The sequence below is a fragment of the Molothrus ater genome, chromosome 20, assembly GCF_012460135.2.
Source record: "Molothrus ater isolate BHLD 08-10-18 breed brown headed cowbird chromosome 20, BPBGC_Mater_1.1, whole genome shotgun sequence".
In the NCBI taxonomy this organism is placed as follows: Eukaryota; Metazoa; Chordata; class Aves; order Passeriformes; family Icteridae; genus Molothrus; species Molothrus ater.
The window spans coordinates 1,844,611-1,867,524 of NC_050497.2; the positions used below are offsets into that span (position 1 = coordinate 1,844,611).

At 49.0% G+C, this 22,914-nt stretch overlaps 1 protein-coding gene across 3 annotated transcripts in view; it reads left to right on the top strand.

Annotated features, from left to right (window-relative positions):
• The window catches only part of LOC118693440 (discoidin domain-containing receptor 2-like), a 64,622-nt gene extending 44,027 nt beyond the window's left edge, over nt 1-20,595 (top strand). For 2 of the 3 annotated variants that reach the window (XM_054516954.1, XM_036394023.2), the window contains exons 8-17: nt 743-989; nt 3,695-3,787; nt 4,269-4,426; nt 4,666-4,861; nt 6,477-6,721; nt 9,608-9,729; nt 10,063-10,260; nt 13,525-13,759; nt 16,546-16,695; nt 18,425-20,595. In XM_054516954.1, coding sequence (XP_054372929.1) covers nt 743-989; nt 3,695-3,787; nt 4,269-4,426; nt 4,666-4,861; nt 6,477-6,721; nt 9,608-9,729; nt 10,063-10,260; nt 13,525-13,759; nt 16,546-16,695; nt 18,425-18,565 — 1,785 coding nt within the window. In that variant the 3' untranslated portion in view covers nt 18,566-20,595. Of the gene's footprint in view, nt 1-742; nt 990-3,694; nt 3,788-4,268; nt 4,427-4,665; nt 4,862-6,476; nt 6,722-9,607; nt 9,730-10,062; nt 10,261-13,524; nt 13,760-16,545; nt 16,696-18,048; nt 18,087-18,424 lie in introns of all 3 variants that reach the window. The other variant, XM_054516955.1, reaches the window with a different exon arrangement.
• The last annotated feature ends 2,319 nt before the right edge of the window (nt 20,596-22,914 follow it).

Below are 22,914 nucleotides of genomic sequence, written 5' to 3' on the forward strand. Positions count from 1 at the left end.
ATGGTTGTTCCAGTTCACAGACCAGGATCTATGGGCTGTTCACTCCAGCCATTGATCTTTGAGTAATATTTAAGCTGCAGCTTTGTCTATTCTATTATTAATGATCAGATTGTTACATGCAAGTTTCACTACAATCCATCTTTACTTTTATTAATGATCAGATTATTAGCTCCAGGGCTCATTCCAATCCATCTTTGACTTGAAGAACAGGGCCATGTAGTTCAAATAAAGTTCAGCTTGTGGCCTAACAATTCCAGCTACTTATGTCAAGCAATTCAAATGATACCAGCATTTTAACACTAAGAGTTTAGGTGTGTTTTTTCCTTCCCTTCTTAGGTTAAATGTTCAAAGAGAATTGGTCTGCAAGGCTTTAGATTAGTACAATTAATCAACTTTGGGTAACCCTTGATTAAGGGGTGATTGGGTATCCAAAATTGATTATTCATACTAATCTAAAGTTAACCATTGAATAATCAATAACAGGCTTGATTGATTTTTATATGGGCCTTTTGAAGAGCCTGTCGGGATCTGACCATTAATGTAGCTTTTGCAGGTAAAATTGAGCTGTTTCAGAACAGCTTTTTGCCCAGAGTGCTCATTGCACACTGGAAGAAGTCACTCATTCTGCATTCATACAGGGACATACTGGGAATGGAAAATTTTCCTGAGTGGAACACCCTTGGGGCTTGATTTAGGTGCCAGTAAATCTCCTCTCTGATGGATCCCCTGCTCCTCTTCTCAGGTGCACTGCAACAACATGTTCTCCAAGGGGGTGAAGATCTTCCAGAGGGTGGAGTGTCTGTTCAAGCCCAGGCTGATCGCAGACTGGGAGCCCGAGCCCGTGGGGGTGGCCACGGTGCTGGATGACAAAAACCCCAGTGCCAGGTTTGTCACCGTGCCCCTGCAGCAGCGCGTGGGCAAGGCCATCCTGTGCCGCTTCTACTTCGCCGACACCTGGATGATGATGAGCGAGATTTCCTTCCAGTCAGGTGAGAGCTCCCTCAGCCAGGCACTCCTGGAATGCACAGGGAGCAGAGGAGCTGCTGTGCATGCAGGATGTGTGGGCTTGGTGGGACAGTGGCTGCACAGGGGCAGGAGGAGGTTGTATCTCGGGCTCTCTCGCTGCTCAGAGTGACCTCTGAGGGTACTCAGCAGTAGTTAATATTCAGCAATGAGTGTAAACTTGACTTAGCCATAGCAAATCTAGGGTTGGTAAATCCTGTGCCTGACCCAAATTAACCTTATAACGGCCTAAAGAGTAGTCACATGTTATCCAAGTAGCTAAGATTAAAAAGCAACTGTGCTGTCACAAGCCCAAGATGCCAATAAGGCCTCCCCATCAAAGAAGATCTTAGAACAATGATTAATTGAACTCCCTGAAAGCCAGGGCCCACACTGGGGTTAGATACCCCACTATGCCTGGCCCTAAATCTTGATGCTTACCCCTACTAAAGCATCTGCCCGAGAAAAGTTAAAAAGTCTCTTTTCCCACCCTGGTGCTTGAAGAAGGAGTCAGAGCTCTTCAGTTCTTGGTCTCAAGGTTGTTTATTGTTCCTTATCTATAAAATATTTTCTCCTGTCCAGCTGAGGTCCACTCTGCAGGACAGTTCCAGGCACTCTGCCTGCCCCTGGGCAGTGTTATGTCTTTATACTAAAAACTATATTAACATTATTTACAATTATTTTCCAATACCTATCACCCATGTTAGACAGTGAGCTTCTACTCTAAACCAATCTAAAAGTGCCAAGATCACAGCAGAAGATGGAGGCCAAGAAGAAGAAGAAGGGCTGGACATGCCCAGATTCCTCCATCTTGCCCCCTGAACCCCCATTCTAAAACCCCCAAAATCTACTTTTCCACCCCATGATAAATTCACTATTATTCTACTTAAACTTCTGTGGCTTGTAATCCTTCATATAAAGGTTGGTAATTGTTTTTTCCAAGGGCTAAATCAAAGGCACAGGGGTCTTGGGCTCTGTGCCAAGGTCTCTGAGCCCCCTGACAAGGGTCTCCAGTCCTCCAGGGCAGCCAGAGGAATTTCCTGGGTTCCCACAGTTGTACAGGGACTGAAGGGGCTGAAAGGTGCAGTGGGTGCTTTCCAGGCTGATGCTGATGCATGTGAGGAGAAGCACGACCAGGGCAACCAAAACTTGGACTGTAGAGCAGTTGTTTTTTTTTGAAACAGGTCACAGAATCATGTGGAATTTGCAGATAACTACAACAAGGGAAGAGATGAGAATCTTGACTCTATGTTTCAAAAGGCTGATTTATTATTTTATGATATATATTGTATTAAAGGAAAATGATATATTAAAGCTATTCTAAAGGAAGAGAAAGGAGACATCAGAAAGCTAGAAAGGAAGGAATAATAAAATATTGTGACTGCTCACAGCCTCGACATAGCTGGCTGGCAGTGGTCATCAAGTAAAAACAATTCACATGCTGGGTAAACAATTCCCTAAATCACATTCTAAAGTAGCAAAACATGGAGAAGCTGAAGGTTCCCAGCTTCTCAGGAGAAAAGATCCTAGCAAAAGGTTTCTTCAGAAAATGTCTGTAACAGAATCAGAGAGTATCCTGAACTGGAAGGGACCCACCAGGATCATCCAGTCCAGGCCCTGTCTCCCACAAAGCAAAGGAAAAGGAAACTGAGCTTGTTCTGTACCTGAGAAATCCATGTGAGCTCCTTTTTATCACCCTGGGGTTTGCAAACTGATTGATTCTGAAAGGCTGCACAGTGAAGCATGAAATGAAAAGCCAGGAGAGCACAGTGCTTCTGATTTGAGGAAATATCCACATTTCCAGCTCAGGTTCCTGGGGGAGTGGCTGCCTGCACAATTGGCCTGTGCCAGCACCAGTTGCAGCATGGATGATGGATAATTCAGCACATCCCTGGCTGATCTCATGGAATCACAGAATGTCCTGAGCTGGAGGGACCCCAAGGATCATCAAATCCAGCTCCTGTCCCTGCCCAGCCCCCCCAGCAGCCCCAGCCTGGGCATCCCTGGCAGCGCTGCCCAAAGGCTCCTGGAGCTCTGGCAGCCTCGGGGCCGTGCCCATTCCCTGGGGAGCCTGGGCAGTGCCAGCACCCTCTGGGGGAAGAACCTTGCCCTGAGCTCAGCCTGAGCTGACACAGCTCCAGCTGTTCCCTTGAGTGCTGTCACTGGTCACCAGAGGGAAGAGACCAGTACCTGCCTCCACTTCCCCAGCTGCCTGCTGGCTATGACATTGATTTTTGCTTCTTTTTACCAAATATTTTGTTAGGAATAATTCAAGTATATCTAGAGATTATGAGACCAAATTTAGCAGATTAAAAAGTTATTTTAAAAAAATTACTATTAAAAAATAGAGGCTGACTTTTTTTTCCTTATGTCTTAACTGTGATGCAGAGGTGCTTTAAAAGTCTCTGGAGGGAAAAGGACAAAAATTTTGGAGAAAACCACCAGGACTGACAGGGAAAGGTGTGGCTGTAGCTTTCTACTCCTAAGTCTCTAATCAGCTGTAGTGAGAGGACGTTCCTGAGGGAGGAATTCCCTGGGTGCTGCTTGTTGCTTACCTTGCAGACAGCAGCCCCTCCTGTTCCTGCTCTGCTGCCTGAACACCAGCTCCCTCCTGCTGGGGCTGGGATTGCAGGGGCTGCTGGCAGGAGCAGGGAGGGTTTGTTGGGCTGACACTCTGCCCTTCCTTCCACAGACATGGAGAGTGTGAATCCCAGTTTTGTCACAGCAGCCACAAGCACCACGGAGCTCCTGGAAACAGAGCACAATGCTACTGAGGGCACCTGGGGTAAGGGCTTCTGCCCCTTGGCCATGCCAAGGGCTCTGGTGTTGGGGAATTCCACAGGAGCATCCCAGTTAATTTGGTATTTCCCTCCATTTCTGGAGGTCTGGGGATGGCCTGATCAGTGCCTGGTGCACAGGGCAGCATGTGAGAGTCCCCTGAGCCTCAGCTGGCCAGGGCTGCCCCAGAACGTGGGCTGGGGACTTGTGTGGAGCCAGTGAAACTCTGAGCACTGTCTGCTCTAGGATGGATCCATTGCAGGAATCTTCTGCTCACAGCAATCTTTGATTGCAGAAGTTCTCTGCACAATTCTTAGCTCTTTGAGCCTCCAAAATGAGAATTTCTGCTAAGAGCAAAATGTGAACACAGCTGGTGTTAATGTTCAGGGAGCTGCCCAGGATCTTTTCTCTACCAGGCTGTAGGGAGTTGCCTGGCACAGAAAACCTCTGGTGCATTAACCCCAGATTCTCCTTCTCTGTGATTGCAGGAACCACATCTTCTGTAACCAGCACCTGGATAGGGGAGAAGGCAGATGACTCCAACACCTCCATCCTCGTGGGCTGCCTTGTGGCTATTATTCTGCTGCTCCTGATGATTATAATCATCATTCTTTGGAAGCAATATGTTCAAAAAAGGTTGGAAAAGGTAATACAATGGGGCTATTTTGTAGACACAAGCTCAGAACTAATCATTAACCCTAATGAGCTCAGAACTATGTGAAAAGCACAGCTCCATGGAGTGGCTAAAGCTGCTGTCACAGCAGGGGAGGATGCCAGCCCTGTCCAAGACGTTACTGGAAGTTGCTGTGGTTGCAGCCAAGGCATTACTTAACAGCTGAACATTGCCTCAGTGTTTTGGTTTGGTTTTTCTCCTCTCCTCTGCAGGCCCCACGTCGAATCCTGGAGGAGGATGCCACTGTTCGCCTCTCCTTCTACAGCTACACCATTGCCAACAACCAGACCCAGATCCACCAGTCAAATCCCACCTATGAACGTGCTTTCCCTCTGGATTTGGAATACCACCAGCCAGCTACACTGCTGCAAAAGCTTCCAGAGCTCTCCCAAAGTGCAGAGGATTCAGGTAACATCATCAGTCTCTGAAAGCTGCATGTGTCTTCTTTTATAATTTCTGTCAGATTGTAAAATGTGCCACTTGTCAGTGGCCAAGTTGCCATCTTTGGCTCCTGTGCAATGCAATAACCCAGGGAGCTCAGGCAGTGCTGTGGAACACTGGCACTTCTTGGCATGGAGCTGTGACAGCTGGAGCAGCAGTGGGTCTGGCCTTTTATTGTTTTATTTGAAGACTGTTTATTTATTACCCAGGTCATCTTTGAGCAGCTGGTTTGGGCAGTCAGAGCAATCACACATCATTTCTAGAGATGCTGCCTGCAGCATTCTTGGGAGAAGACCTTTAACACCTTTTCCTGCAGCCAGGGCTCTGAAATTCCTGTAGAAACACCAGAAGGAAATAGAGCAGGGAATTGTCTGTGGTGTCCTGGCTTCCAGCCCTGGGGAGCTTTTGGACCCCCACAGAAGGGAATGTTTCCAACAATGTTTAGTACTCAGTGAATGGAAGGGCAGTGCTGCATTCCTCACACTGACAAGTTGCTAAGATCCAGCATTATTCTACCCAGGGAGACTGATTGGATTGAGCCAGGGTGTGAATTTGAAGCAGAACAAATGTTCTGGGTAATACTGACCTTGCAGGGAGTTAATTCTAAAGCATTGCCCCATATTTATGTGAATAAGCTGTAAGAGAAAGGGCAGTTTGCTACCAGGGGTCCTGGGAAATGGAAGCCTCCATCACTTCTTGTTACAGGAGGGAATCTAGAGCAAGTTTGACATTGCAAACAACATCCCTGCACCAGGTAATGGGAACTGATTGTACTTAGGATAAATCAGAAACAGAAAATCACTTCAGACTCGCCTCCCTGTCTGGGCTGGCTAGAACAGGCTGTGTTGAGCAGGAATTTGCTGGCAGCTCGCAGGTATTGTTCTTGTAAAACAGAGCAGTGTGTCCCTGTTGGATTAAGCCCTTTTTTGACTAGAGATGGGACAACTGAGAGGTGTTTTAAAAACTCTTATTTTATTTTTAGTTTTATGTGAAGGGTGAGACAATATAGATGTTATAATTGTAATTAGAAGGTAATTATTCCCTAACTACAATACATTTTAAGTGTATTTTGTTTATTAGCTTTTGCTATACCATGTTGTAAATGCTTTAAAGCTAATCATTTAAAATTACTCTTGGTGGGTCTTAGTACAATGTATCTTTTTTATTTTTTTAAGTAACTAGTTTTATTTCTTTATTATATATTTCTTTATTTATTATTTTTATTTCTTTATTTATTATTTCTTTTATTTTTCTATTTTTTTTTATTTCTTTGTTATATATTTCTTTATTTCTTTATTATATATTCTGAAACTTGTTTCTAGTTCTATTTCTCTTTTAATAATATCTGTTTTATTTTATGGTATTTTTAATTAGTATTTTTTATTTCAAAGTTTGCATACAGATACATACTATGTGAGTCTTCTGTTAGGATTCTCTACAAATTTATTTCCCACGTGTCCCATGTAGGTGTCCCTCAGCACAAGGCAGCAAATTCCCAGAGATGGGGTTGGGAGGAGTGGGAACTGGGCCCCAGTGGTTCTGAGGGAGTGGGGTGTGACTCCCCTGTCTCTGCTCCCCTCAGTGTGCAGCGGGGACTACGCTGAGCCCGACCTGACCAAGTCCACTCCTCACCAAGGCTTCCAGAACAACGTGCCCCACTATGCTGAGACCGACATCGTGCACCTGCAGGGGGTCACTGGCAACAACATGTACGCAGTGCCTGCCCTGACCGTGGACTCCCTGACCAAGAAGGACATTTCTGTGGGGGAGTTCCCCCGGCAGCAGCTGCGCCTCAAGGAGAAGCTGGGGGAAGGACAGTTTGGAGAGGTACAGCCACTGTGCTGCTCGTCCTCCTGCAGGGAGGAGGTGCCTGGCACACAGGAGTCTTCTGAGGTGTTGCTCAGTGGGACTTGAGGGTTCTGCGTTCCAGTGTTTCAGTTAAAATTATAATGGGTGTTTGCCTGTTGTCGTCTCATTGCAGGGGTTCCATACTGTTGACTCCTTATTGCAAAAGTTTCACACCTTCTTGGTGTTTCTTGTGGGCAGCTCCTCAGAGCACTGACTCTTTCTTCTTCACAAAGCAGCCAACTGACTCCAGCCCCCTTCTCACCCAGCCACCCCACTCTTTACAGCACTCTTCTTCTCATTGCTTACAGTGTGGCCTGTTAAAGTCAGGCCTATTCCTAATCTTTGATAATTGGCCCAGCTGCAACTCCTTAGGGGTAAGATTACTTTCTACACTATCTTTATTTTCTTATATTCTATCCCCCTACATACAGCCACTCTGCTGCTTGTCCTCCAGCAGGAAGGAGGTGCCTGGCACACAGGAGTCTTCTGAGGTGTTGCTCAGTGGGATTTGAGGGTTCTGCATTCCAGTGTTTTAGTTAAAATTAAAATGTGTGTTTGCCCTTTTAGTTAAAATTATAATCGCCCTTGGGGAAAGCTGATATCCCCCAGGCCAAGCCACTGAGCAGCTGTGAGGCTCTGCTTGATACCACTGGGGTCTTCATCAATAGAGGAACTGCTCTTGCAAACTTTTTCTGTTTGCTATCTATATCTCTGTAAATTCCCACCTAGGGTTGGGAATTCAGACTTTCACATCTTCCATGGACATCTCAAATGCGATGGTTGCCACCCACCTTTAGACATGTGGGTTTGGAAACTCTCCACAGTCCAGCTAACACTGATCCTGGCTGCTAGAACAGCTCTCCCAGTCACAGATGGAGGTTCTGGGGTGTTCTGCACACTGACCCAAGCAAAGACAGACATTTCCAAGCACTGTGGCACCCTCATATTTTCTGGCATTGCTGCTTGTCAAGCCCAGTTTGTCAGCAGCCTCAGGCAGAATGATGCACACATCTGTCATCTGCCAAACTTTCTCTTGGCTCCTTGAGCTCCTTTCAAGCTGTTAACGTTTTCACCTCGCTTTTTCTTCTCTCTCTGCTTCATTTTCACACCAGCTGTAGCTCCATCCTGAGCAGGTCTTTCCCTCTCCTGCTCTCACTTTTCCACTGTCTTTTTTTCTTTCCAGCTTTTGTTCACTCACAGCCCTAAATTTTGCTTCTCTATTACATTTTGGCAAGCACAGCCCTTCTCTGACTGCTTCCTGCTCTGTGATGTGCCCATCTTTGTGGTTCCTCCATTCTGACTCCCCACCTTCCCTACCCCACCCTCTTTCCTGTCCCCTCAATTCTTCCTGGCTCACTGTTTTCTGGGGAGGTGCTGACATCTTCATCCTCCTCACCTGGTTGTCAGTGTAGCCTTTCTGCTGTTGCCTGCATCCTGCTCTGTGCTCCAAAAGTGGGACAGAGAGGATTTTCTCATTGGTTTGTTTCTGGTTTCTCCTTCCCTCTCACGCTGTCCTTCTAAAAACTGTAATAACTCCTCCTCTGTATTGACTGGACATGGCTCTCCCATCTCCATTTTCCTTGAGGATGGATTCAGAGCTTGTTCCTTTCCATGTATCGCAGGCTCTTTTGCAAATGTGCTGCACCACATTTCCGTGTCTCTCCTTCTCCTTAGTCTTTCCCAAACTGGCCATCATGTGCTCTGCTCCACTGCTCTGGCTCTGTGTGCTCCTACAAACGGCTCACTGCTTTTTTCAGGTCTCCACTTTTCCTTCCTCTCAATCTTTTGTTTTCCCTGCTCCCAAGGTAGCAGCACCACCCCTCCCTGGTGACACATCACCTTGGAATTACCTGTGCTTAGTCCTGTGGCTCTGACCTGTCCCAGATCTCATGATTGTGCTTTCCCACAGCAGATTCATTCTCTGTGGGACTGCAGCAGCATCTTTGTACCCTCATTCCTGTTCTGCAGGTTTGTCCCATTTTCTCTGCTGGCTCAGTTTCCCCCTCACCATGCCTGTGACATCAGTTCTTGCTGCTCTCTTCATACAAAATTCATCATGCTCCCATTACATTCCCCTCACTGCTGCAAGTCTCTGACTGACACATCCAGTCTGCTCCTCTTTTCCAGTGCTTTTTCCTATCCACACCCTCAGGTCTGTCTGCTTTCCCCACCCAGTTCTCCATTTGGATGCACAGTCTGGTAACTTCTTAAGAAAGTGTCTTGTCACCCCTTTTTGTATAACATTGCCAGTAATTTTATATCACTAACCATTAATTTACTGGAAGAAATTTGGAATTGTGTGTAGTCATTGGAGTATTTATCTATTTATCTCTGGGTATACCTACAGGTGAGGTGCTCATATCAGAGACACATATGCACACACTTTTCTCCTTTTTTGTTTTTTTTTCCCCTCTGGAATTTGAGGATTTTGGATAACTGGCTGTAGTTCTTGGATGCTCCTCAGTGAAGTCTGAGCAATGCCTCAAGCCAGGCCATGGTTTGATGGTTCTGGGGTTGTGTGAGGTGCTTTAGTGCAGAGCAGACACATCCAGGCTCAGGAGCCTTCCTGCACATCCCCAGTGGGTGCTGGGTGAGCTGGGCTGGCCCAGGCTGCTGCAGCAGTGCAGAAAACCCAGTGTGTGGGGACTCGCCTGGTTTGGTCCCTGTGGGCTCCTAGGCCATGGGCAATGCTATGTCAGGATCTAGGGCCAGCCCTTGGGTCATTCCTGATCACAGCTGTGTCACCATCACTGGATCATTCCCTGGTTCATTCTGCCAGCAGTGACCACCGGTGACCTGGCTATGATGTTGTTTTCCTCTGGTTTTCTGCCTGTGTGTGCTCTTACAGCTGCCTCTGCCCTGCAGGTGCACCTCTGTGAAGCTGATGGCCTGCTGGAATTCCTAGGAGTCTCATCCTCAGAATTCACTCACCAGCCTGTTCTTGTGGCAGTGAAAATGCTGAGATCAGATGTCAACAAAACAGCCAGGTGAGTGCACCTGCAGTGCCAACAGCTGGGGGGGAAACAAACACCCCCCAAGCACAGGGCAACTGCTGTGGGAGGGTGCCTGGGGTGTGTGTTCCATGTGTTCCTGGAGGAGCAGGACACAGAAGGGAATGGGGGATAGGGGAAGCTGCAATGTCAGCCTGAAATGCTGCATTAATTCTGTTTGCTGAACACGAGCTCAGAACCAGTTTCACACTCGTGCGTGCAGAGTGTAAATCACTCTGAGCTCAGAACACAGCCCTTGTGCTGTCCTCAGACAAAGGAACAGCTTCAGGTGTTTTCAAGGTCATTCAAAGATGTTTTCTGTTTTACAAGGAATGATTTCCTGAAGGAGATCAAGATCATGTCGAGGCTGAAGAACCCCAACATCATCCGGCTGCTGGGTGTGTGCGTGCGGGAGGACCCGCTGTGCATGATCACAGAGTACATGGAGAACGGGGACCTCAACCAGTTCCTGTCCCACAGGGAGATCTACAGCAAGTTTGCCATTTCCAACAACATCCCCTGTGTCACGTAAGAGAAGCTGCTTGGCTTGTTGGGATGAATCAGCAAAACAGAGCTGGCAGTTTTACCTGCTGTGCCTTGCCAGCAGGGACCCTCCTGCAGCCTGGCCCTTGCCGTGGTGTGGGGTTGTTCCTGAGGCCTCTGGAGCTCTGTGTTCCCCTGAAGTGCCCCTGACAGAGCTGTTCTGCTCACAGAGACCACCTTAGATATATTTATTGAGGTGACCATTTCTATGTTAGTGGATATTTCATTGATAGGAAAATCAGTTGCACTACAACAAGAATTTGGGAATGAAAATCAGGTTTTTAAGAAGGTTCATATGTTCTCTGGTGTTCAAAAAATATTGCATGAGAGGAGCTGAGTGTGGAGCTTCAGTAAGGAGAAGATTTCACCAGCCAACAAAAGGAGAATATTTGGCAAAGAAAACCACATTTTGTCAGCAGTGGCACTTGTCTCCCTCCTCAATGGAAGGATTAAATCTGCCATAAAAACATCTCTGCTCTTGCAGAAATGCTTTTCCCAGAGGAGAGTCATGTAGATTAATATATTCTGCTTGATAAGGAGCCCTGCACTGAGCAGGAGCTGCAGCATTGCTGAGCCTTTGGTGTGCTCCTCCCCAAAGGAAGTTCAGGCTCAAGGCAGGCACAGCCAGCCCTGATGTGCTGGGCAGGAGCTGGCTGGGTTTTACCCTGGCCAGACAGCACCAGCCTTGCTGCCAGGCCCTGTCAGTGGTCCTGTCAGGAGTGTTAACCTGGTGTCCTGCAGGCAGGACATGCAGGAGCTGTAGGAGGAGAGAGGATTTGTGTCTGAGAAGAAATAGATTCCAGCTCTCTCCAGTCTCCTGCCCCTTCTGCCCATCTGAAACCTCATTCACCTTTACATTTGTGGCTTTTTTCCCTGGCCAAAACCTCAAAATGTTCTTTCTTTATCTCCTCTTTGCTTCTCATTTTACTTCAGCACTGTCACCCACATTGCTCTTCCTTGCTTTCCATTACCTGGCTCTACCTCTAGTTTTTCATTGTCTCCCACTGATCCTCCACTCTCCTTTTGTCCCTGCCAGGCAGACAGTGTCACAGAGACAGCTCTGAAGGGGTTGTGTCCTGGCAGTGACAGGAATGCCCCTGCCCCACCAGCAGCTTGGCTCTGCTGGTGCTGAGGGCATCTGATGGATGTGACAAGGTGCAGCCACCCCAGCCAGCTGCAGACCCAGGGTTTGGTGCATCCCTGGTGGGAGCAGCCCTTTCATGCACAGGGATCACACATTCTTCAGTCCTGATGGCTCTCTGGTACTTGAAATGCATCTCCCTGCTGTCTCTGGCTGGCTGCTCACAGAATCATTTAGGTTAGAAAGATCATTGATGTTCTAAGATCAAGAGATACACTCTAAGGACATTGATGTTCTAAGATCATGAAATACACTCTAAGGACATTGATGTTCTAGGATCATGAAATACACTCTAAGGACATTGATGTTCTAAGATCATGAAATACACTCTAAGGTCATTGATGTTCTAAGATCAAGAGATACACTCTAAGGACATTGATGTTCTCTCAACACTGCCAAAGCCACCATGTCCCCAAAGTGCCACATCTACATGGCTTCTAAATGGTGAATGGTGAGTCCAGCACTGTCTGGGCAGCCTGTGCTAAGACCTGACAACATTTTGGTGAAGAAATTTACCCCAGTATCCAACCCAAACCTCCCCTGGCCCAGCCTGAGGCCATTCCCTCTGCTCCTGTCCCTGTTCCCTGGAGCACAGCCCGACCCCCCTGGCTGTGCCCTCCTGTCAGGAGCTGTGCAGAGCCACAAGGGCCCCCTGAGCCTCCTTTGCTCCAGGCTGAGCCCCCTCAGCTTCTTCTCCATCAGCTTCACTGCTCTTCCAAAGGCAGCTCTGCCCCTCTGCCTCTGGGGTGCTGCCCTGAGGCACCACCATGACTCTGCTGAGGGCTCTGGCCCATCCAGCCCCATCCCCTCCTGGCCCTCTGCTCATGGAGCTGCTTGTGTGGAGCTTTGGGAACTGCAGGAGCCAGGAGGAAGCTGCTGATGGGACCCTGCCAGGGTTCAGGTGGGACAGGGAGGATGGGGAGAGCAGCCCCAGGCAGGGAGGGAGCCACAGCTGAGCAGGGGAAGGGAAAACCTGGGATCTTGGAGGCCATTGCTGTGCCACAGGCCAACAGCCAGGTTATCAGGGCACAGCGGAGTGGTTACTGCTCTGCAGCCTATAAAAAGTAGGAAAAAGGACTTTTTTATACAGACAGATAGTTACAGGATAGGGAGAATGGGTTTACAGTGCCAGAGGACAGGGTTAGATTAGATTTTAGGAAGAAAGTCTTTACTCAGAGGATGGTGAGGCCCTGGCACTGGGTGCCCAGAGAAGCTGTGGCTGTCCCAACCCTGAGAGTGTCCAAAGCCAGGCTGGGAAGGTCTTGGAGTAACCTGGAATAGTGGAAGGTGTCCCTGCCCAAAGCAGGGGGTGGAACAAAATGATCTTTAAAGTCCCTTCCAACTCAAACCATTCCATGATTGTGTGATAGTCTCCTTTATCTTTGTATTCTGGTGGCAAAGACCTCTTTTTCTGACCTTTACTGAAAAATACAAACTGTGAGCAGTTTATCAGATGTGTTCTTGGTCGTGTGAAGCATTTGAGCATCAGCAGTGGGAAACAGGCTGAGAGCAGCACAGAGCAATAGTGTGGGAAGAATGCTGAGAGTCTGATGGTCCAAACTCTGTCTGTGTGTCCTGCAGCTTTATTAATCCTATCTTCATTTAGCTAATGGAGGAATTAAAATTAAATTAGATGGAAAATGCATCTGTTTCTATTTTCAGTAATGTTTAGCATATTTAAAACCAAGTCAACTCTCTTTAATGTGAAGTGACACACTTATGTTAATATAAGCATTCGAGAGTGGTGTTGTTTGAAATACCAGGCTAAGTGGTTTTTAAGATATGAGATTCTGAGCTCAATTTTTCATGTCTCTCTGCAAAAAGTTGGTGCTTTGATGCACGAACTCTTTGAAAATCTTGAGATTAATGTTTGATATTGAAAAAAAAATAAAAATCTGAAGGATGTCAGGTTGTGAAGGCCTGAATTTCAGGGAGAGCCTGTCTGTTCCTGCTTACTCAGCTCAGGATCTTGGCTGGAATGAGACAGTTTAGTTCCACTGTTATAGCAGAAAATAAAACAACAGGTCACTAACACATCAAATACAATGAAGTCCTGAGTGTGGGGGAACTCCAGTGATTTTTCTTTGTTGTGTTTCCCTTTGCTGCAGCCACTCCAACCTGCTGTACATGGCCACCCAGATTGCCTCAGGGATGAAGTACCTGGCATCCCTGAACTTTGTGCACAGGGACCTGGCCACTCGCAACTGCCTGGTGGGGAACAACCACACCATCAAGATTGCAGACTTTGGCATGAGCAGGAACCTCTACAGTGGGGATTACTACAGGATCCAGGGCAGAGCTGTGCTGCCCATCCGTTGGATGGCCTGGGAGAGCATCCTGCTGGTAGGCACTGCACAAAGCTCCCTTCCCTTCCCTTCCCTTCCCTTCCCTTCCCTTCCCTTCCCTTCCCTTCCCTTCCCTTCCCTTCCCTTCCCTTCCCTTCCCTTCCCTTCCCTTCCCTTCCCTTCCCTTCCCTTCCCTTCCCTTCCCTTCCCTTCCCTTCCCTTCCCTTCCCTTCCCTTCCCTTCCCTTCCCTTCCCTTCCCTAGCAGTTGGCACAGCTGTGCCAGGCAATCACCAATATCTGGGAATATCAATATCTGTGCTGCCCATGGTGAGGAATCCATAGGGTTGTGTTGGACATAACTCAGATCCTGGGAAAGGAGCCTGGCCTTGGAAATACAAAATGTCATGGAATAGTTTGGGTTGGAAGGAGCTTAAAGCCCATCCAGTGCCACCCCTGCCATGGCAGGGACACCTCCCACTGTCCCAGGTGCTCCCAGCCCTGTCCAGCCTGGCCTTGGGCACTGCCAGGGATCCAGGGGCAGCCCCAGCTGCTCTGGGCACCCTGTGCCAGGGCCTGCCCACCCTGCCAGGGAACAATTCCTAATTCCCAACATCCCATCCATCCCTGCCCTCTGGCACTGGGAGCCATTCCCTGGGTCCTGGCACTCCAGACCCCTGTAAATTGTCTCTCCATGTTTCTTGCCAGCCCCTCCAGGCCCTGTAAGGCCACACTGAGGTCCCCCCAAAGCTTCTCCTGTGCAGGTGAACAATCCCAGCTGTCCCAGCCTCTCCTCCCAGCAGAGCTGCTCCATCCTCTGATCCCCCTGGTGCCTCCTCTGGATCTCTGCAGCAGCTCCAGCTCCTGCCTGTGCTGGGCCAGGGCTGGGGCAGCTCTGCAGGTGGGGTCTCACCTGAGCACAGGGCACAGGGCACAATCCCCCCTGCCCTGCTGCCCACGCTGGGCTCAGCCCAGGGCAGGGGCTCAGGGCTGGGGCAGCTCCAGCTCTCACCCCCAGCATCCCCAGCTCCCTCTCAGGGCTGCTCCAGCTGCTCATCCCAGCCTGGATTGGTCCTGGGGGTCCTCCTGACCCAGGGGCAGCTCCAGCACTGCTGGAACCTCCTGAGGTTCCTGTGGGCCACAGCTGCTTGTCCAGGTCTCTCTGGATGGCATCCCATCCCTAAGGCCTCATCTGGGCATGAGTGCCTGACATTCCTGCTGGAATTTTGAGGAAGTTGCCTTGTTCTGCTTATCCCTCCAGCTGGGAAACTGAGAGGGGCAGGGACAAAACTTCCTGGGTTTCAAGTGTCTGGTTTGAGGCTGTGGGGTTTTTTCACATCCAAGGGTCCTGCTCTCTCCCTCAGGAGATTGTTCCACAGCCCAAACACATCAGTCTGGAGAATATTTAACTTTTTTTTTTCCTTGTAGTAGTTGCTGAGTTACTTTCTTACAACAGCTACCCAGAAAAATTGTAATTACCTCTGCTCTACAGGCTGCCAGGCCCAAGCTCTCTGAAATCCACCCTTTTTTCCTGCTTATGGCTGCATCTAAACCATAAATCACTCCCATCCTCCCCGTGTGAACATCCTCCAAACCTCGACAGACTGCAGGGGTTGCCAGATAAGCCTGGCTGAAGTGGGGCTGGGATGTTTTCTGCCCAAACAGGCCCTCCAGCCCCTCAAGTGTTTTGTGTTATTTTCTGAGCAATCTTCTTTTTACTTCTCCAGAAACACATTGTTCCAAACACAGCCAGTTTGGGCACATTTTTCGAAGACAGAAAACAGGGACAGCAAGAAGATTGTCACTGGCTTCTTACATGTGCAAAAATTAAAATTATCTCAGGCCTTTCTCTAAGAGTCTGTAGTCTGCTCTGCTCTGCTTTCACCCTGAGGGCTTTGCTTCCCTTTCAAAGGCTTTTCTGTGGGCTCTGCTCTTCTGGGTGGAGGTAGGCAGTGACTGTCCCCCTCCCTCAGTTTATTTTATCCTGCTGCAAACAGACTGTCACAGGAGAGACAGAAATCCCTGTCCTTCTCTGGGACCTGCTCCCTGTTACAGAGCTTTGCCTCTGTGAAAGCTGCACCTTCTTGGGGCTTGTGGGGCCCCCAGGTGCTGCTGCTGCCCTATGAGGAGCCCAGGCATGCCCATGGGTGTGGCTGGGGGCAGCTCAGCTGCTGTGCTGGCTCTGCTTGGAGCATCTCCCCAGGTGCACCCAGGTGTGGGCTGCACAGAGTGCAGGCTGGGAGGGCTTTATAAAATGGGTTTTGCTGGGCTGAGCAGATCCTCTCTGGCCAGCAGGAGCAGGGAGGTCATCCTTCCCCTGTGCTCAGTGCTGGTGAGGGCACACCTGGAGTGCTGTGCCCAGCTCTGGCCCCTCACGTTGGGAAGGAAGTTGAGATGAGAGCATCCAGAGGAGGCAATGAGGCTGGAGAGGGGCTGGGAACACAAACCCTGTGAGGAATGTTTGAAGGAGCTGGGGCTGTTTGGCCTGGAGAAGAGGAGGCTCAGGGGTGCCCTTATTGCTCTCCACACCTTCTGAAGGGAGGCTGCAGACAGGTGGGGTTGGTCTCTTCCACTGGGCAGCACTGACAGAACCAGAGGACACAGTGTCCAGCTACAGCAGGGAAGGGATAGGCTGGATATTAGGAAGAAATTTTTCACCAAAAGAATAATAAAGTACTGGAATGCTCTTCCCAGGGAGGTGGTAGAATCACCATCTCTGGGTGTGTTTAAAAACAGACTGGCCATGGCACTGGGTGCTACAGTCTGGTTGGGTGTCAGGGCACAGGTTGGACTTGATGATCTCAGAGGTCTCTTCCAACCTCATGATTCTGTGATTCTGTCCACAGGGCAAGTTCACCACAGCCAGTGACGTGTGGGCCTTTGGGGTGACCCTGTGGGAGATGTTTGTGCTGTGCAAGGAGCAGCCCTACAGCCTCCTGACGGACGAGCAGGTCATCGAGAACACGGGCGAGTTCTTCCGCAGCCAGGGCAGGCAGGTGAGCAACAAACACAACAAACAGCTCTCCTTCCTTCCTTCCTTCCTTCCTTCCTTCCTTCCTTCCTTCCTTCCTTCCTTCCTTCCTTCCTTCCTTCCTTCCTTCCTTCCTTCCTTCCTTCCTTCCTTCCTTCCTTCCTTCCTTCCTTCCTTCCTTCCTTCCTTCCTTCCTTCCTTCCTTCCTTCCTTCCTTCCTTCCTTCCTTCCTTCCTTCCTTCCTTCCTTCCTTCCTTCCTTCCTTCCTTCCTTCCTTCCTTCCTTCCTTCCTTCCTTCCTTTCCTTCCTTTCCTTCCTTCCTTTCCTTCCTTTCCTTCCTTCCTTTCCTTCCTTCCTTCCTTTCCTTCCTTTCCTTCCTTCCTTCCCTGCCTCCCTCGCTCCCTCAGCCTCCCCCTCCCTGCTGCCCTCAGCTGCAGCAGTCTCTGCTTCTTCTCTCCTGTGTTCCACTCAGCTTCTCACCAGTGTTCTACTCAGTTTCTCACCTGTGTTCTATTCAGCTTCTCACCTGTGTCCTACTCTGCTTCTCACCTCTCTCCTGTGTCCTACTTGCTTCTCACTTGTGTCCAGTGCTCTACTCTGCTTCTACTCACCAGTGTCCTGTGTTCCACTCTGCTTCTCACTTGTGTCCTACTCAGCTTCTCACCTCTGTCCTGTGTTCTGTTCAGCTTCTCACCTGGCTCCTACTCAGCTTCTCACCTGTCTTCCCTCTCCTCTCCCTTTTTCTGGGCTCACTGCTCTCCAAGTTTTCCTCTCTTGGAGTCCCACTGGAAGAACCCCTTGGCCCTGTCCTGTTTATTTCCTGTTCTAAAACACTTCACTCTGCCCTGTCTTCAGCTTTTCCAGGTTCTCCCACACAGTCCTGTTGCTCCTTTCCTCTGTCAGCACTCTCCCACCAGCATTGCCTCTGCAAGATGAGGGAGCAGGAGGGATTTGTGGTGGGAAGGAGCAGTTGGTGGTTCCCAGGGATTAGATTCTCCCTGTAGTATCTCCAAGAAGCCTTTGGCCATCTCCAGCTGCTGAAAGGCTATTGTGTCACTTTGTCCCCACTGCTGCTGCCTTCAATAGATACCAGTGATGGTGCAGGACACTCCATCTCCTCAGTACCCAAAGCTGTGGAGAACAGTTCTCCCCAAAATTCACCTTTAGCACCAGAGAATTAAGGGAAATAAAGGGAATTAAGCAGAGAATTAAGGGAAATAAAATGATCTGGGGTTTATTCACCATCTCCCAATACTAATGATTAGCCAAGAGCCTACAAGAAGTGAGCCTAAAAAATGAGAGGGAGAAATAAAATGCTTCTGCCAAGCTGTGCTGTAGATAAGCTCTAAAAGGTGTTTTTTCTGTCTCTGCTAACAAGCTGTCACGATGCTTAGAAAGCCTCATGGGCTGTCTACGGTGAGTTGCAAGTGCTTGGATTTTATTGTGGTAAATTTGGGTTTGGTTTGTGTTTTGCTGTCTCTTGGAGGACAAATGCCCCAGAAGCATTCATGTTTTCTGGGGGACAAAGGCCTGTTTTGTGAGCAGCTCATCAGACAAGTTGGCAAAGTGTCCGTGGTGCTGTTTGAGAGGCTCTGTCCAGACTCCACTGCCAGCCTGGAGCTGGAGGGATTCCAAACACTGCATGGTGGCTGTGTCTTGTAACCCTGGAATGAAACTGTCTCTTGGTGTTACTTGACTAAAGGTTCATTTCCTTTGTGAGAACCCCCCTGAAACATTGTGACTCTTCCTTTCAGATCTATCTGTCCCAGACTCCTCTGTGCCCTAACCCTGTGTTCGACCTGATGCTGAAATGCTGGAGCAGGGATATCAAAGATCGTCCCACTTTTGACATGATCCACCAGTTCCTGCTAGAACAAATGGAATCAAACATTTGAGTCCAGGAAGAGGCAAGCTCGAGCACAGAGTGACTTTGGGTCTCTTTGCCTGTCCCTCTCAGTCAGGCTCCCCTCCCTGACTGTTGCAGTTGGGACGTCCATGGCAGCTGCTCATTCTCTTGGCCATGGTCTGACACACAGGACCAGAGGATCTCATTTGGTTGAAAAATCATCTCCTCTTCTGAATCATTTCCTGGGAATACTGTGAGAGGGGTTTTATTGGATACCCATACAGCTTTGGGCAGAAGGAATGAGTAAAACTTGGAGGGACTTGGAGCTCTCTCCTGGCTGGAAGAGAAGGTGAGAGTGCTGCCACTTGAGAACAAGGCTTCTGGAAGGAAAGGCTGCAGCCTTCCAGAGCTCTTCCATGGAATCTGATGGAAGTCTTGTGCACATGAGCAAGTGTTTCTGTGTGCTCTTGCTACAGACAATGGTGAGAGGCCAGAAACATCTGGAGCTGGGAAATGGTTTAATGGACTTGGGAACTGACGGAGCATTGAGGATCCCTTTGGGAGTGACACTGCCAGGGTCCACAGAAGATGCTGAAACAAGAGTCCAAGATGATGTTCTGTTTTCCTGTGGTTGTTAAGCACTGCTTTGGTTATATATGTGCGTTTTCCCCACACTGGATTTTTTTTTGTTTTGTTTTCTAGAAAAAATGATTTTAAAATGAATGTTAAAGGTTATTGGGAGGTCACTGTGTTAGAAGGTCTTCCTCTGACCTACAAATTAAGGTTAGGGTAGGGAGTTTGTATTGAGAAGTAGCTGATACTGTACTACTGTCACTATGTAGAGTTATTAACCTAATGAACTTGTAGCCACAATGGACTGATGTGCAATTAATCCTGTATAATTACCCATCAATATGAGATCTCTAGATCAATGCTGTTACATGTGAGAGGGAACTGAGATGGGCTGGGGGCGGATGGCTGAGAGCAGAGCCCTCTTTGTCACTTGTCACAGCTCCCAGGAGCAGCACACAGCTCCCACCTGTGTGTGCCTGGAGCCAGGGGTTCCTCTCCAGGTGTGCAGCAGTGGTGCCATGGCCAGGCTGTCACTGCCCTGTCACAGGGGCTGGGCTGGCACGTCCCCTGTCCTTTTTCCTCAGTCACTCATTGAACTTGGGGTTGCTTTTCGTGTGTCCTGTCACAAACAGCTCATTCTCTGGCAGGGTTTTAGAGGGCTCTGAAATCCATTTGGAGCGAGTTAGAGAGTTTAGTGTGTTTCTACAATAAATCCATTGTGGATTTACCAGGTGCCTGGGGAATACTCTGCTATTCCCTCTCTGATCATTTAGCAAGATACTTAGGACCAAACCAAATATTTCATAAGCTGGGAGAAGATGAAAGCTCAGCACTTGGCTTTTTTTTTTTTTAAGTAGAATCCAGCATAAAATGTATTTCCAGTAAAGATTATAAAGATAATTTTCATCATAGCATGGATGACAGGCTGGCTGTGCTGTGAGAGGGCACTGCTGAGAGGGGAATGTCTGAGTGGTTACAACACAGGGATGGTTGTGCTAAAAGAGAAACCCTGCTTCTGACTGGGCAGGTGCCAGGCTGGAGCGTGGCATGGCTGTGCTGCTCCTTGGGAAGGCTCCAGCCATGCTGGGCTGTCCTGCTGGGGATGTGGCCCCACCCCAGCTGCTCCTCTGAGGAGCCACAGGGCCCAAGTGCTCTCATCTCCCTGAAGGGATTCCTGGAGCTCACCCCCCTCCATTAGGTTAGGTTTTCTTTTTTCCCCCTGTGACTGGAGGGGCTTGGAGTGAGCTGCCTTTCCCTGGGTCTCTGCTGGGTGCTGCAGTTTGCCAAATCAGCCAGCCAAGGTATCCAAGGTATTTCTGGAGCACTCCTGCCCCAGGAAATGTCCCCAGTGCCCCCCAGCTGGGGGTGTGTGGTCTCCTGTGCTCCCAGGGCAGGGAGAGTCCCTGCATGGGCTCTGTGACATCTGGACATGCTGTTCCTCCATTGACATGGTGACATACAAAGTTTGTCTCATATCAATAAATTCTAATGATAACCTTGACTAAAGTGAATTTCCACTTCTTTTTCTGTACCCAGGTGTCTGCCCTGAGAGCTGACACTTTGGTGGGGTTGCTCAGTAGCTCTTTGGGGAGGATGTGACCCCTGGGGTTGGAGGGAGCAGCCACAGACCATTAAATGAAGAGAGTTTTGAAGGGAGTTTCTGGAAATGCTGGAAAGGTGCTGGCCCAAATCCCCTTGTGCTGGTGGGACCTCAGTGGGCCTGGGGTTGTTGGTTGGTGCTGCATTTCAATGAACAGCTTCTTCATCTCAGTGTTAAACTCTGATGCTTTAGGCTGGGAGGAGCCTGTAGAGGTCCCTTACCAACCTGATCACTTAAAGCTGAGCTGATTTCAAAGTTCCCTTGGGGTGCTCTGGGCTTTGAAAATTTCCAAGGTTGGAAATGCCGTCCCTGACCCTGTCCCAGAGCTGTTCTGTGCCCAAGAACTTTTTCCTTGTGCCTGGTGGGCCCTTCTCTTGCATCCTGTGCCTTTGCCTCTGGGTCTGTCACTGCCCCTCTGAGCTGAGCCCTGCAGCCCTGGCCAGAGCTCAGGGTATTTGGGCAAAGTCAAATACAGTTTAGGCTGACAATAACCAGATCTCTCAGTTTAGGCACCAAGGGCAGGAGTCAAAGCAGCATTTTGATCTTCTCAGACCTAAGTTTGAGGGAAATTAGGCACCTTAACAGGTAAGAACAACCCTCAAATATTCAACAGGTGGCCCAGAGAATCTGTGGATGCCCCATCCCTGGAAGTGTCCCCAAGGCCAGGTTGGATGGGGCTTGGAGCAATCTGGGATGAGCTTTAAGGTCACTTCCAACCAAAACCAGTCTGGGATTCTGGGATATTTATTAAATTCCCTACAGGAGTTAGATATTCATTGATTTATTCCTGCCTTCACTGGCTGCAAATATTTTTCAAAGAGGAAAGGTCTGGCCAGAAAGAGAAGCTGCTGCTGCTCCACCAGCAATGCAGTCAGTACTGCAGGAGAGCTGAAACATCCACAACATCCCAGTGACATTTACAGGCTGGAGGCCCTGGGCCAGGCTCTGCCACTGAAGTGTTGCAAACTTTACACCTCTCAACTTTACACTGGATTTCACCAGGTGCCCTCACCTTCCTCATGATCTTCCTCCCGTAGAACATCACTTTGTCCCTCTTGCGGAACCTGTACTGAGGCACGTGGGGCTGAAGTTGCTCTGGAACAGAAGCATCACATCAGAAACCCCCTGCAGCAGCTGGGAGAACACCTGAGCACAGCTTGGGCACTTTGCTGCCTCCAGAACAGCTCCTGTGGGCAGGGTTTGGGGTTTAAACCACCCTGGGATCCCTCATTGCCCAGCCCTGGCCAAGCCAGACCCAGGCAGGGCTGCCTTGAGGCTCCACCTCAGCCCCAGAGGAGATAAAGGGCTCTCTAAACACACTGAAGGCTTGGGCAGTTTTAATCTCCCCAAGGAAACCTCTAATTCAATCATTTCTCCATCTGTGACAGTGAAATCGCAGCAGGGGTGAATTCCTCTGCAGAATTCACAGCTGGTCCTGAGGCTGACACTGCTCACACCCCAAAGAAATGAAACCTGCAGGTGCTGCCTGTGACAGCTCTGGGCTCACACCTGGGGAAGGGAACCAACACAAGTTCTCCATCCTTTAAAGCTGCTGTTCTGCAAGAACCACACCTCTGCAGCAAACAACTACCACTGAAAATTACAAAAAGACTCAAGATTTATGAAAAATTGGGTTTAAAACTTACATGGTAAGTACTTGGTAATTAGTCTCCTTATCCCATACATGACAAACAGAAAAACTACTTCAAGTAGCAGCATGACTGCAGCTCCAATTGCAATTCCAGTCACCTGGAAGGGAATTTAGGGAGAAAGAAGTTAATGATTTTCAACTTCAGAAGTTACTACATACTTTTTGAAGGGCTGAAGAACACTCAGCTCAGTGAGATGTCTAAAAGTCAAGCACATTCATAAATACTTAATTTTTAATTCAAACATCTCATATGCAAGAAGTTTAAACTGCACCAGTGACCAGTCCTATGATCACATGGAAAATATTCCATGTTTTCCTTCCCAAAGATCTGGGAGCTGATCAACTCAATGTACAGGGGGTGTGTGAGGGCATGGAGGGACAGGAAAAGGGGGAATGGCCTCAAGATGAAGGAGGGCAGGGATGGATGGGATATTGGGAATTAGGAATTGTTCCCTGTGCAGGGTGGGCAGGTCCTGGCACAGGGTGCCCAGAGCAGCTGGGGCTGCCCCTGGATCCCTGGCAGTGCCCAAGGCCAGGCTGGACAGGGCTGGGAGCACCTGGGGCAGTGGGAGGT